This window comes from Ciona robusta, chromosome 10, assembly GCF_009617815.1.
Source record: "Ciona robusta chromosome 10, ASM961781v2".
Lineage (NCBI taxonomy): Eukaryota > Metazoa > Chordata > Ascidiacea > Phlebobranchia > Cionidae > Ciona > Ciona robusta.
In genome coordinates, this window is record NC_143244.1 from 1675547 (window position 1) to 1690266 (window position 14720).

General features: G+C 34.1%; 4 protein-coding genes across 5 annotated transcripts; 1 reads left to right on the forward strand and 3 right to left on the reverse strand.

The window, feature by feature from the left end:
- The first annotated feature begins 262 nt into the window (after window positions 1-262).
- Window positions 263-4848, forward strand: LOC149729406 (uncharacterized). The gene is made up of 8 exons (XM_089886458.1): window positions 263-382; window positions 1032-1173; window positions 1499-1601; window positions 1745-1835; window positions 2074-2131; window positions 2376-2467; window positions 2809-2850; window positions 3124-4848. Exons 1-8 carry the CDS (start codon window positions 358-360, stop codon window positions 3735-3737), a joined length of 1167 nt encoding a protein of 388 aa, XP_089742584.1. The 5' UTR covers window positions 263-357; the 3' UTR covers window positions 3738-4848.
- A 591-nt stretch (window positions 4849-5439) lies between these two features.
- LOC149729407 (basic phospholipase A2 taipoxin alpha chain-like) lies at window positions 5440-7360 on the reverse strand. Its single transcript, XM_089886471.1, has 4 exons — window positions 7206-7360; window positions 6889-7025; window positions 6636-6760; window positions 5440-6275 (listed from the first exon to the last, which is right to left on the reverse strand). Exons 1-4 carry the CDS (start codon window positions 7314-7316, stop codon window positions 6133-6135), a joined length of 516 nt encoding a protein of 171 aa, XP_089742597.1. The 5' UTR covers window positions 7317-7360; the 3' UTR covers window positions 5440-6132.
- Window positions 7361-8404: 1044 nt separating this feature from the next.
- Window positions 8405-10753, reverse strand: LOC149729408 (nicolin-1-like). The gene is made up of 4 exons (XM_089886469.1): window positions 10580-10753; window positions 10125-10226; window positions 9567-9736; window positions 8405-9279 (listed from the first exon to the last, which is right to left on the reverse strand). Exons 1-4 carry the CDS (start codon window positions 10751-10753, stop codon window positions 9051-9053), a joined length of 675 nt encoding a protein of 224 aa, XP_089742595.1. The 3' UTR covers window positions 8405-9050.
- LOC149729409 (uncharacterized) lies at window positions 10650-14699 on the reverse strand. 2 transcript variants are annotated; one of them, XM_089886474.1, is made up of 6 exons: window positions 14441-14699; window positions 13961-14089; window positions 12778-12927; window positions 12350-12424; window positions 11800-11896; window positions 10765-10892 (listed from the first exon to the last, which is right to left on the reverse strand). In XM_089886474.1, exons 1-5 carry the CDS (start codon window positions 14444-14446, stop codon window positions 11810-11812), a joined length of 447 nt encoding a protein of 148 aa, XP_089742600.1. In that variant the 5' UTR covers window positions 14447-14699; the 3' UTR covers window positions 10765-10892; window positions 11800-11809. The 2 variants fall into 2 exon arrangements, with proteins under 2 accessions (XP_089742599.1, XP_089742600.1); XM_089886473.1 differs by lacking the exon at window positions 11800-11896 and having other exon boundaries at window positions 10650-10892.
- Between the last annotated feature and the right edge of the window lie 21 nt (window positions 14700-14720).

Here is a 14720-nt window from a genome sequence, read left to right on the forward strand (position 1 = left end):
ACATTACGTTTCTTCATGCCTGCTAAAATATTGATCCACAAACCACTAGACCACACACTTCAGCATATAACCCACATAAACAATTGTTGAAACATGTCATGCAAACCAAAGTTGTTTTAAAGCTGCACAGTAAGTGAGCCGATAAATCAAAACATGTTTTAACAATCTCCAGTTAGAGGAAATCCTTCCAAGACTTCAACTTCCATTTCCCCCAAACCTCCTAGTAAGTAAATCGTTAAAATTTAAACCAATCCACATTTTCAATTTATCACATTTAATTTTATGTAACGTTCTATACGCCAGTATAAAAATGGCACTAATAATTGTTCGGTTATTTTAGTTTTACGAAGTACCACCATGAAACTTGTTCTTGCAAATCACGGTGAGCAAAACAAGATGTTTTAAACACAACACACTTGCAGTGGCTTTTCATGACATTAAATCACTGTAACACAATTCAAGATTTCATGCACTTTTTGTTTAAAACTAATTACATGCAAGAATGAATTAGTAAAACAACGTCTTCTGAAATAAAAATTAATTTAGACAACAATGCAACCAAACTCGGTGCAATCTGGCTCTAAATTTACTTCAAACGAAATACCTAGGTCCTAGCTGAATGCAGCTGTGACATCATGTAATTACAAACACCAACAAGCTAGAACAACTAAGTTTTCGATACCAGCAACTTTTACCTTACGTATTAAAAAATATATTTATCTTGGCAATCACAAAAATACATTTCCTTTTGCTGGAACTTTAATTCCATTTGCTGCAGTTTTGCTTGCAGTGATATTAACTTGCTCAATTTTAACCACAATGCTGCTACACTTATAGCTTATGCATGCTTATAGGATTGCTATAATTTGCATTTGATTTATTTGTAGTATAAACAAAGTTGTAAGTGTTTTTAACAACTGTTGTTTTTCCTTTTCATGTTTCCATTTTTACCTTTGTATGTAATGCAATAAAAGAGACAGATAAAAATTATTAGTATCTGAGTTGTTGCAACAAAGACTTTCTGTTATTAGGTGACACTGAACAGGAAATATCAACTGCTGGATCAAATAACTTCTTCATAGCTGGAGTAATTGGATTCTTGCTTGGAATTATTGTTATGCTGTTGTCTTGGTGTGGGTATACACGCTTCCGAAAAAGCCACAGAAGACACAAGTAAGTATTATATATATATATTGTATGTATTATATTTATCTTATTCATAATTTTAAAATTTCTTTCTTTGCTTTCTAATGGAGAGCTCCGAACAGTGCAGCTGAGTGGTTGTAACAAGACATCAAATAAAAACAATTTAATTTCTGCACTTTTAGTTGTATTGTTTGAAAAATAACTAAACTTCCGTATTTTTGTGTGCACTCTTGTCCTTGTTTGCAATGTTGTATTCATGCAATAAAAGACAGCATTGAAATCTTGTATTACCATTTTGCATGTCATGTAATGTGCTTTGAGTGCATGGTATCACTGTGTTATATCATTCCAGCATTTCAAGCGTAAAAGCAAACTTCGACACTGCAGCAGAGAGGCAAGAGAATCTATCAGAACAAGCAAGAGATGATAACTATTTTGATTTATCATCAAGCAGGGTAAATGTTGTGCTGTAGGCCTCTGTCCATCATTACACCGTGTTATATTTGGCTAAATTCACCAGCAAGGCTTGCTTTTGCTACATAGATATATTTCCCCAACAGTATTACATTTTTTTAACTTTTCTTAAAAAAATGTACAGGATAATACAACACGTAGACCCACAAGTTTAGGCCAAGGAATGCAGAATGACACATCAAGTTACGCACCTCTCACACCTTGCAGCATGGAAGGTAAACTGCTTTATATAGTTAACCTGTAATATAGGACACAAAGTTCTTATTTATATAAGGTCTTTGATGTTAAATTAGTATTTAGGCCAGTTTTGGCTCATTCCTCCAACACTCATACTGCTTTCCTTTGTCTGAATGGAAATCTTTCCATGTGTGCCTGGTGTGTTCTATTTGACCCACAGCTTTGCAGTAAAACATAAGGCAATAGGAAAGGAAGTTAACTCTTTTTTTAATTCAGGAGACAAAGAATTTGCGAATAAACCCAAGGATGTCAATGTTAGAACTTCTCCAGTGAGGTATGTATGTTTTCCAACACACATAAAAAATGAATAAAAATTCCCCCCACAAATAATCACCCACAAAGTAACGTACTTGCTAACTCGTAAGCTGGCATGAGGTGTATAAAACACAACATCGGTGTTATAACAACTGTTGTTTTCTGGCCACACGAGGATAAAGCAAGTTTCATTCATTCATCACTGTAAGACACATATTCTTTGTATTATTTATCATTTGGATTTTTACCATTGTTTCTTCCAGAATTTCAGAAGAGTCTGAAACAAAGCAACCTCTTTTAAACGAGACACAAGAGACAGATCTTCTTGATGAAATTGACCAGAGATTACAAACAGGTAACCTTAACCAATGTTTTTCATATTGGACATTTACTATTAGATGTTGAAGCCTAACATGAAATGTACATCTAAGATCAAATATATATAAATATCACCCATTGTAACTGATGGTCTGCCCGAATCATACAAGTGTTCAATTATACAAAGGTACAAGCATAATTGTACCTGTAAGAAATATAATGTGATAAAAGCAATGAGAAGACCAAATGCCAAGAAACAAATCGGAAATGGGTTCCACATTAAAAATAAAACAAATTAACTAGTGTATTAATGGCTTGCTTTCACCTCCATGCCCATTCTTTCCTCTGTCTGCAACCTAAACATATCTCTCAATCCAGGTGAAAAAGAAGTCCCAGAGAAGCAAGAGCACCTTAAACCAGGTATGCAACATATTACAATCAACACCAACCAAATATATATAGGGCCTACACTCTACATTTACCGTATGACTTTAATTCATAAAACAAATTAACATAGTTTTTTAACTCCAGTACAATGGCAAGATCAAATTAATAAAGCAATGAAAAGAATAAGTCTATCTTGTAAAATCCAATATTGAATGTAAAAGATTAGATGTCTATGAGCAAATATTGAACTCTATTTTTACCTTATTAAACTTAATATTACGATTTAACTTGATATGTTTCATCCAGATGAAGCATTCCTTGACCTACCAGAGCCACCTCAGCCCCCAAGTTTACCACCCAAAAAATCGAGTATGAATAAACCTCCACGTCCCGCCCTTCCAGCAGTCACAGCTGCCAAAATTTCAAGACCCAACAACAACAACAACAGCAACAACAACGATGATCTTCCATTACCCCCTTTATCTGTCCTCCTGAAAACCCCAGAAAAGAAGACCCATGATGTTGGAGCAAGAGAAGTTACAGTGGAGATCAACCCAACACCGACGGTGGCTACTCCGCCTATAAAACCTCCGCCGCCAAAACCGAAGCTCGGTTTAAGGAAACACCAGACGTTTTCTGCGCCACACGGACAGAAGGTAAAGCCTCCAGTTCCGCCGAAATCCAGCTCTATCGGCCGCGCTGCATCAATGAGAGCTCCGCCAGTGCGAACGTCCTCTCTTCGCATCCCTTCGAGTGATCTAACTGCACCACTTCCGCCGCCTCCAGAATTCCCGCCGACAACGGTTGCAAATACAAGAGAGCGGATCCCATCTTACAAACACAACGCTTCGAGACCGAAATCCCGTGGACTTGTGCCCGTTAACCCACCTGTTCTCCCAGACACATTTGAAAACAAATAAATTATAACTTTAGGAACATATATACCAGAGCCATAGAAATACCGAGTAGTCCAACCCATTGTTACGTAAAAGACAAATTGAACGGCAATTTGGTTCCAAAATAACACAGTAGGTATAGGGAAAATGCATGTTTTTCGGTAAATTAGAGAAAAACTTAAGTCTAAAAACAAATTTAAAGGTTGAAAAGTGTAAAAAACAAGTGTTATTTGTTTTCTGTATCAAAAAAAGTCAAAAAATGGAATTAGAAGCGGTTGATTTGTGACATTTTAGTCATTTAATGGGGGTAAATTTATATGTTTTTTCAAAAAAATGTTTGGTAATGTAAATAGAAGCTGTTTTACGCCTTTCCACAAAAGGAAATCGCAAATAAAACTCAACAAGTTCGTTTAAATTCATTGCGAAAGTCACCGCTTTTGCTCTATTTTGAACACACAAAGACGGCAGTTGGACTACTCGGTGTTTTTACGACTCTGATATATACTAATGCGCTGATAATTCGCGTAAATATGCAACTTTTCGCATAGACATGGTAATAACTGCGGTAAATAATCATAACTTTCGTTATTAGTTCAAGTTTTTATATTTGTTCTATTTCATGGTCCGTTTCATTATTTTATGGTACATTGGTACATGTCACTATTTATTGTACCTGTCATTTATGTATAGTTATTTATAAGCCGCCATGGTACTTTCTTCGTTTTATATTTATAGTTACTAACAAGTATCTGCAAATAACAGCCATTATCTACAAATAACAGCCAGCTTTGGCCTAACATTCCATACCTAGAATAGATTAAATTCGCAACCGCTAACAACCATAATCTTATTTAACCGTCACTGTATTTCGGTCAGTATATTAATAAAGTATTTGGTAAAATTTAGGCCTACAATTATTACAAAACTGCCAGTTTGTATGTATAGTTAATTTAAAAGGCCGGTAACTATTATGTTGCAGTAACTAATATGCGAGACGGCTATTGCTTGCAGGTATACATAGCAATTATTACTTTTGCTTTTATTGGATTCTGATGTTAATTTTAAATCCGCAGCTTCCGCATGCCGTTTAAATTTGTAATGTTTCTTTTCGTTCCAAATAAAATCATTAAAATTATTCAATTGGTTATGAATTCGTAGCCAATAAAGCGAGCAGAATATGACGTATAAACAACGAGGATTATACCGTAGTGTGGGGGAAGATAGGACACCTATTAACTCGATTTTCTTGACCCATTTAGTAGTAAACAAAGAACATTTAAATAATTATGAAACTATATCCTCACGACCCCGATACACCGTTGTTAATTGTTTAAAACACGAACAGGATATTTTGATAGTATGTGCTAAAGGTGTCTTCCCCCACCCTACTATATACCTTCAATAATAAGAACGCACGTGTATAGCCTATACATGGTGTAGAATAGAAGACAGACAGGTGAGGCAAACGACTACATATACAATAAGAGTAAGTTAAAATGTAGAAATGTGTTTGTGATAATTAAAATTTATCTGCGAAAGCTAAAACTTTTAAAAAGAACTAAGTTAACGCAACTGGTGAGAAAAACCTTTGGCGAAATAAAAAATAATAAAAAACAAACCTCCGCAACGAATGAAAAAATCAGAATTAAGAGCAACTTACGATTCCAACGACAAAAGAAAGCCGCTGGAAATGTAACTTTTTCACCAACAAATATAACTAAAAACACACGATTGTACCGTCTTTTTATTGAAGTAAAAACGCACATTTACTCTTAAGTGCAATAACTAGTGTGTGCTCCGCATACCATCACAACGCATATTATATACATAAGGATAATAATACAATACTATTATATGTGACCTTGGGCTTATAGAAATTAGGGATTAAATACAAAACACTTAGCTACATCTACTACATATGATTTGCGTTGATGATAAATTAATCATTTGTCATAGCAGTTGTTTTTGTATAGTATATAAGGTGGGGTGAGATGGTTTATGTTTATAGCCTTATTCATCTGGGTATTATTAAAGAATATATACAGTAGGGCGGGGGGAAGACGGGACATCTTTTACCTCTATTTTCTCGCTCCGTTTAGTAGTAAACAAAAATCATTCAAGAAATTATAAAACTATATGCCCATGACTTCCATTGACTGTTAGTAATTGTTTAAATCACGATCAGGATATTTAGATATTATGTGCTAAAGGTGACCCAGCTAACCTCACCCTACTATACAGCATTTTAATTAACGGTATCACTGCGAGTCCAAAAGTAAAAATGCGTTGTGTATTGTTAAAACACGATTAGGAAATATAGGAAATGTGCTAACGGTATCCATCTTACCCCTTATACCTACAAAATGTGAAAAAAATTTTGTAGAATTACTATAAATTTAGCCCAGTGCCATGAACAGTTCTACTGGATTGGGTCACATCGGGTTGGATCGGAATTTCGAATACCACGATTTGACTCTGTGTAAGAAGGCCTTGCTTTTTGTAGACAAACTGCCAAATTCTTATCGCACAAACATTTTGCTTGTTCTAATCCCACGTCGTCATCTGTAATTTACCCACAAAGTAACATGCATGATAACTCGTAAGCTTGCACGAGGTGTATGAACACCCGTGTTATAACGACTGTCGTTTTCCGCCCACGCGAGCATAATAAGTTACATTCATTCATTCAATTTGAATTCGCCGATTAAAATGAAATAAAGTCCTTATTTTGTCACTTTGGTCACGGTAACAAAGGTCTTAGTATTATACAAAAGCAAAACCGGAAAGTAGCGGTAAAACAACGGTCAATATAACACGTTTATTGTTAAAATAAGGGTACAACACTTATTACCGAAACATCATGATCATTACAGCCCCCTATTGAGTATAAACAACCTATAACTGTTATGGAGAAATACTTACAGCATTCTATTTTGGTTGCATCGGGATTTTGTTTATGAAATTTATACTTGTAAGTGTCGGTATATACACCGGATGTATAAGTTTGCATGAACTTTCCATAGCACTGGTCGTGCAACTGACAACATCTAAGGAACATTATTATCGTTAGAGAAATGTAAGTATGCATATACAGTACTGGGGGCAAAACGGGATACCGTTAGCACTTACTACTGCTACATCTCATATTCCCCAATTGTAATCATAAAATGCCTACCTGTCACTTTCGTCCAGGGCAACCCCTTGTCCACCCAGTCCACAATAGCAACCATAATTCAAATAATCATTCTGTACCGCCCCAACATTCGTGTTTAATTGAGCTGCCAATACTTGTCCCAACTGCGACTTGTAAACCTAAAGCATAAAAAGTTACATACGTGGTAACTCCTGAGCGACAGAATTGTGTAAAATAAAACTTTCGTGATATAGCTAATGACGTTTCTCAGCCACGATTAAACAAATAAGTATATTTATTCATTTAAGTGCTAAGACTTTAGTATTTTTCTTACGAGTTCATTTAAGTAAACATTGTACCTTAGCATCGTCGTCGGTTGGTTTGGGTAAGTCATATTTCATCAAGCATGACTCTACTAAGTTTAAATACAACAGAACAGTTGTAACGAAATAAAGTAGCCTAACCATCATGGCCACTCTGGAAGCACAATTCAAGTTACTATATATACGCAATAACATGTATATAAATAGTACGGTAGGAAAAGACGGGAAACATTTATCACATAATATCCAGATATCCTGATCGCTGTTTAAACAATTAACGAAGAGTCGTGAGGTTTTATAATTCTTTGAATGTTATCGGTTTACTACCAAATGGGACAAGAAAACATGTTGAAAAGGTGTCCCATATTCTCCCGCCCTACTATACTTATCAGTCGTTTTTAAACGACAGTTATTTACTTATACGTGCTTTTCTAAGTAGTCATAATCGTCTTAAGTATAGTCTAACCAGGAACCAGCGCAACTGAAGTCATTATACTCAATAGCATAGCATATGCTCACAATAAATCGACAGTACCTCTCAATGAAACGTGCCTTTCTGTTTAACAAACCAGATTTTTCACTATAACTAAGTCTACTAGAACGCAAAGAAACTGACATACGCCTTAGTACTAGGCCTTGGGTGTACATACCGCACTAAAAGGTCCGTTTCACCTCACCACACCTGAAAAGCTTTTGTTCGTTGCTTCTCTGGTTAAACAGAAGTCTCTATGTAACGACGAAGAATGAATCATAAGACTCGACAACAACAATCGTGGCTCTTAATAGTAGCATACTGCACACTCCGTAGCGTGATGGTACAGAATACTGTTAATGTTAACCCTACATAAAAATACATAAACAAAATAGTCTCGTCTTATACATTACTTATTTTGCAATTTCTGATTAAATAATGAATTTCTTTTCACTGTTTGATTCTTTACAACCGCTTTTACAGTACTGTATACACTGCGTAATAGTGAGGATACTTGTCATTTAAACCATAGAGTAAAGACGTATAAGACAAACGTGGTTGTTTTATACACGAATACATCTCGCAATGCATGAATTAAATAACGACTTACTACTACTGTGCAGTGCTTGCTTGTAACTACATAATGATGTGCTCTGCCTCGCTATGTTCATTCATAAATGTCATTCATATGTTAAACTGTAAACAGAAGATATTAAACTGAAAATCCTTCATGACAGGAAACAAACTCAATTCTAAAACAACATATGTTACAAATAGAATTTATATTACAGTGTTCAGCTACCACATTTACGAATATGAAGATCATATAAAAAAAAATATAAACTTTGACAAAGGAACAGCACCTACTTGATATAAAGCATTATGAGAGAAATATAGTTCGCAAACTTAATGTTAAACTATTAAAACCTATTAAAAGTATAAAAAGATACAACTTTTAGTTTAATATTGCTTCAAAACAGCCATAGCAAGGTAGTTTGAATCATAGAAGTATAGAGAGGTGTTCTCAAGCTTTAATGGTTTGTGGCAACTTAAAATGCTGCATACTCTCAAGGGTCTACAAAGCACTAGTTGGGAAACAGCACCCATTTTCTCGAAAATGTTAAGCAATGTTACAAGGTGTGCTCTGTTGGAAACATCTAGACTTTAAAAAAGCCTAGTGACATTTAAAAGGAATATAAATGAGTTTTGTGTTTTATGTGGTTGGTTTTAGAGTTTACACTCTGTTTGGTTAGATTTTCATTTTAACAGAGATTCCTTATTGCAGATTAACTGTTTTATGTGCATTGCATGTTTTGACTTTTTCTGTTTGGTTTGATTTCCATTTTAACTTAGATTTGGTATTTTATAAACAACGATGATTCCTTTGATCGATCCAAGAGGAGATAAGATCATGAATAAGATAAAAGATTTATCTCATAGCATCCATCAATGTCAAATCTTCCAAGTCTAACATTGGGAGTTGAGTCTTCTACTTTATCAGTTAACATCCACATCTGTTGGAGATAAAGGGAAAGATCTTCAGGATCAGGAAGACCACATAAACGAGCCTCATCTGATGGTTTAGAATCATTCTTGGAGGATCCAATACATAGTTCATCTTGAGGACTTTTTAACCAACTGTAAAGTAAATTATTTTATTATTGTTCAGTGTCTTTAGGCACGAGGTGTATGAAACAAAACACCTGTGTTATAAAGACTGTCACTTTTCTCGCCAGACGGGAGGAGAAATTCATTATCATCCGGGGCCATGGAGATGTGGTTGCTACCTTTGGCCCATAGTTTAAGGTTTGAGATGTACAAAGTAACAAACATGGTAACTTGTAAGCAGGCATAAGATGTGTGAAACACCCATGTTATAACAATTGTTACACCTACACAACAGAAAACAAATAATGTTATCTTACTGTGGGACAGCAGTCGAAGCTTCGGATCTCAAGTTTGGTTTCTGAAAAACATAAACTTCTTCAAGAGAGAAAGTTTTCCAGTTAGGTGAAGGTTGGAATAGAATAAAACGCATGGCGCTAACATTGTGTGGCTTGCATTTGAAGTCAGCTGGTAGTAGTGTGTAGTAATCCTGTAACGAAAGGGAATGAGGCATAGTTAGGTAATACATCGGTCTGATAATGCGACATAAGAAATGAATATGTACTAGTTCTTAACAATTCAAACAAAATGATTGTGTATAAAATTGTACCTTTTAAAATAGTTTTAAAATAAACTTAAATGCTTCAAACATATTGTAAGAACTATGAAAGTACTAGGATTAACAAAAAATATAAGTTTTAAACACACGATGCAATAAATACACTGCATTATTTGAAGATGCTGCATTTTTACCCTAGGTAACAGCACAACTGTTAAATACACTAAAATACGTACAACTGCATTGTACAACACACACAACCATTAAAATAATGTTGAACTTTTATAAACTACTTAAAAATAATTAATAAATGGTAAACCTGACTCCCAGTTTCACAGTGAGGATTTTTCATAAGTCGATGTTTATTTAAGAGGGTTTTCCATTTGAAGCTTTTATGTCCCTCACTAGTTTTCTCCTGAACCTTAGAAATGGAATCAAATTGAAATTAAAACTGTGTATTGTAAAGTAGTAATAAAGTAAAATGGGTCCTATTTTAAATAAATGTAAAACAGCATAGTATGAATGAGAGAATCACTGTAACATCATGTCACAGGTAATTTTAAATTTAAAAAAGTTATCACATATTACTAACTATTTTCTTTTATTGTCACATTCGGCAGTAAACATAGAATATTTACAGAAATACATAATGGTAACCTTACTATAAAAGCATTGTTAATTGTTAAAAACTCTAATTAGGAAATATGAGATATTACATGATTAGGGGATCCATCTTACCCCACACCGCCAATACTATAATATAATATATCCTACTTTGATTTTAATATTGAGAAAAGCTGTGTAGTTGTTCACAAACGTAATCTTCCCAATATTGACGTTCCCATAGTTAGGAAACAAGACTTCAATGACAGCACAGCCACTGTGGAAGACGGTTTCCCCAATGCTTAAGAACTGAGGTTGTTTCACAGTGCAGCTTAATGGGTTCATTATAATGTTGGGTGTTTCACTTCAAATTGATTGTAAAACAACAGCAAGCGATTTCGTCGCACTCTGGTTTATGGCAGTCAACCTCAGGGCATTGACAACCAGTACAAGATGGACAGGAGGGAAACTCACAAGTAGAAGGCTGAAGAAAAGATAAAAAACTTCATTTGGATGTTATTTTAACTAGACCTAGAAAATTCCGTGGCTTTTCAGCAAAAAAAAACATGAATTTACCACAGAAGTTAACAATATTCATTCTGTAGGACTTATCACAATAGTTATTTTAATGGTGAAGGTTTATTGAATTTGCCACGCCAAAGACTTTAAAGGTAATTTCAAAAGGCCGAACTAAACTATAGCACTACAAGCAAAGGCCCAAGTTTTTTTAAATGCAGAGAACGCAATGGTAGTTAAACCTGCAATCCTGCCGAACAAATTTCAACTTTTAGTTATAATGCTTGCGGTGTAGAAAGTACCAGGGTAAGCCTGGGTTAGAGGTATTACTACAAGCCAGCATAATGAGATAGAGAAACTAATTCAGCTGTTGTTATAGTTACATTATAATATGACTCTAAGTCTAAAGCATAAGCTTCATAACAGCTAACAGACTCTGCAAGAAATGAGTTATAAATGTACAGTTATAAAGCCTCTGTATATAAAACTAACTTGGTCCAGTGTTAAAACAAGCAAACGTAAAGCAATATGGACTACAGTAGTATGTATAAGTTGCTGTCACTGTCGGGCATAATATTATATCTAATAAAGCTTCTCTGGTAATTTACTTTGCTGACCAACACTTTGACATACTATTTATTAATTGCCTGGCAAAGGTGAATTGTATTGGCTGTTGAAACATTGGTCAGCAAGGTAAGAAGAGGTCTCTATTAGACTTGATATAGTAGTATGGTATTGTTAGTAATGATGTTAAATCAAACAGAAGATATTAAGTTGAAGAAAGACAACATCAAGCACAATGTTAGTTCACACTCAAATCTCTATGATGGCTACAAACACAACAGTCATGCATGTCATGCAATTTACATGGCAACCTGTGGATCCTTATCGTTGTATTTCGAAGCAGAGACAATTGATATGGTCACAGTCTGGGGACTGACAAGCACACGCACAGTGCACTGAACTGCAGCCCTGTTTGAATCATGGAAGGTATATTTCTCATGCACTTTCAATACACAGTTGGTATATTAGCCAGAGAAGACATGCGTTTAGCAACCATAGATGTGTTATGTATGGTCTCAATTTAGCAGGCATATATATATACATGGTGCAACAACACTTGTTACGATTTTGGGTGTTAAATTTTTTCACATCGGACAAGATTAAAAATCAATTATATAGAACACAAGTAAAATAATTTGAAATCAAATTAAAAATACAGGCAACACTACATAAATTAAACAGTTAAGTTAGACACATAGAACATAATCAGCCATAAAGTTTAAAAATTTGACAGATTTTTTAAAAATATTTTTTTCACAAATAAAATGAGCCATATAAAAAAGAAAAAGCAGATTCCTCAAAAAAAAGATCAAAAAACGAATTTAAAAAAAAACATTGACAGATTTCTCACAAGTAGCTTACCCCTGTGTCGTCACAACAATTACAATCGAAACAATCACCAGAACCACCTGAACAATCGCAACAATCCACGCAGCTCTGGAATAATAGGATGTTTTAATTAAAGAATATATCCCTGTGTGGAGAGAGCATAATCACAATTTTCACATATGTAACTTTATGAGTTCCAAATTCATTTTTATGGCTACTAATTAACTTAGACAACCGATAGGAAATCACTGGGTTGGAGCCAAAAGGTGTCCTGCCAAAGTACATACACACCCAAAACGGTAGCAGCATTGAGTCTAGAACCCATAACCTCTAAGTGAGGGAAAGGGTGCGAAACAGAACACTTACAAATGGTATACATAAGCGAATAAACATTTTTAACGTGCTGATAATTAACAGCATCTAACAAACATTAAATTTTTGAATTTATTTCCCCAACTTACCCTTCTTGGGCCACAGATAGCGTCACAACAAGATCTTAGGTCTGGTACGTTACAATTACAAAACTCAGCAACTGAGATCCAGCAATCGCAACAATCGTTCGGTTCGTCGGCTTTACCACAGCAGTAACAAGAAGTACAAAAGCCTTGAGACTGGAATATACAACATAATACATTGACAAAGCTACAGCTGGATAAAAATCTCTTTGATACAGACTTCAGTAATGTTAGGGTTTCACTTCAAATTTTTAAAAAGGGCATGGAATGGCATCATATGTTTTACATATATTTTAAGTCTTCATCCTATATTTTATCCTGTTGTTAGGAGTACATACCTAAGCTATGTTTATGGAATTTAAAGTCTAATGAAGAATAATTAACAGTAGTATTATAGTGACTTAATTTGATCAAATGTTGTTTTGGAAATAAAATATAATTATATATTTATATTAAAAATACATAATATTCAACTTATATTCTATATATATTTAGTATACAGTTACCTCCTCTATCTTATCTGAACACTTGACCTTTTCAACGACACTCTAAACACAATATGTAACACATCTCATGCCTGATATTCTGGCTCTTAATTCCACTAAACTTTTTTCTTAACCATTATATCACAAATACACAGCATTTCTTTACCAAAAAGTGAAAGCTCTCCGACCTATGCTATTCCTAACACAACTTTGTATACAAACTTGGTTTCACTTTTAAATTACAATGACTTAATTTTCTTCAAAAAATTGTCTTGCTGTATTTAATCTAAACCATGCTGATTAAACATATTCTGTTTAATTATGTAATATTTAAAAAAGCTGTTTGATTTATCAGCGTAATAAATTGCTCAATTTAATCTAATGGTCATATATTCTGTTTAAGTGTTGAACTAATCTTTACAAGCTCTAACCTGAACTGATGAACCAACTGCATACAAACATGCAAGTCCACATAGATAGTGAGAAACACCTTCTCTACAACTTGTGTATTTCTCTTTACAATTGCTCTTTAAACAATTAACATTGTGATATTATATAAACTCTTGTAGGCATATAAAAATACATCAAATAAAATCTGTTAGCAAATGTGCAGGAAGTTTTTTAAAATTCAACAAAAATAAAAATGATATATTACAATATTAATGTAATGCTAAAAAGCGTATAGTTAAAATAAACATACTTACCACTAAACACTGTCGTAATAGAATTATAATTGTAACCAACACAAGATAAATGGCTGCAGCAATAACAATCCAAACTGAAGCACTGACTGGGGCAATCTGAGGTGCAGGTGTTGTGGGGAAAATGATAGGCTGAGGAAATATTTATAATTGTCATTGTAGAAACAGAAGAAATGTCATCTTTTTATATTATTAGGCAGTTTTGTGAGGTTTGTAGTCTGGTGTATGGTTCTTCTATGTTTGTGGTACAAAAGGTCATGTTACATTAAAAGTAATTACTTAACACTTTAAATCAAATAGCTATGAACATATCTTTTGGTGCTAGTGAAAATCCTCGCCCCCACCTTATCTGCTAACCACTAACCCCTAACATTTTCCACCAGCTTATTCTGCTATGTACCGTAGGATTCTTCACTAGAGTCCATATTTTTGCATATAATCAAATATTGTAATATTCTATTGTATAGCATGAATTCTACTTACCGCCATAAATTAGATCGTTTTATTTGGAAAGAGATCTTTTCATATCGCTTGCAAATTGTAACTAGCGACAAAGTACAATCAAGTTGATAGTTTGTGTTCAGAAATAGTGAAAATTATAAAATATTAGTTCAAATACTACGCAAATAGTTTTAAAACATTTTAAACTGTTGTTGCCAAAACTGAAAACAAAACACAATTCGTAGCGGTCGATGATTCCATAGAAACAAAATAACGAACTTTTTATTTTTTAATTGACATTACATTGCACATCACGAAATAT

Coding starts and splice junctions, on each gene's coding strand:
- LOC149729409 (XM_089886473.1), bottom strand. Junction 12,928..13,960: donor TATTACGACAGTGTTTAGTG/GTAAGTATGTTT, acceptor TGTATATTCCAG/TCTCAAGGCTTTTGTACTTC. Junction 12,425..12,777: donor CTATCTGTGGCCCAAGAAGG/GTAAGTTGGGGA, acceptor CTATTATTCCAG/AGCTGCGTGGATTGTTGCGA.
- LOC149729408 (XM_089886469.1), bottom strand. CDS start 10,753: ATGAACCCATTAAGCTGCACTGTGAAACAACCTCAGTTCTTAAGCATT. Junction 10,227..10,579: donor TTCTCAATATTAAAATCAAA/GTAGGATATATT, acceptor TCCATTTCTAAG/GTTCAGGAGAAAACTAGTGA. Junction 9,280..9,566: donor GCTTCGACTGCTGTCCCACA/GTAAGATAACAT, acceptor TTTACTTTACAG/TTGGTTAAAAAGTCCTCAAG.
- LOC149729406 (XM_089886458.1), top strand. CDS start 358: ATGAAACTTGTTCTTGCAAATCACG. Junction 383..1,031: donor ACTTGTTCTTGCAAATCACG/GTGAGCAAAACA, acceptor TTCTGTTATTAG/GTGACACTGAACAGGAAATA. Junction 1,602..1,744: donor TTGATTTATCATCAAGCAGG/GTAAATGTTGTG, acceptor AAAAATGTACAG/GATAATACAACACGTAGACC.
- LOC149729407 (XM_089886471.1), bottom strand. CDS start 7,316: ATGATGGTTAGGCTACTTTATTTCGTTACAACTGTTCTGTTGTATTTA. Junction 6,761..6,888: donor GCCCTGGACGAAAGTGACAG/GTAGGCATTTTA, acceptor AATGTTCCTTAG/ATGTTGTCAGTTGCACGACC. Junction 6,276..6,635: donor TGCAACCAAAATAGAATGCT/GTAAGTATTTCT, acceptor GGTAAATTACAG/ATGACGACGTGGGATTAGAA.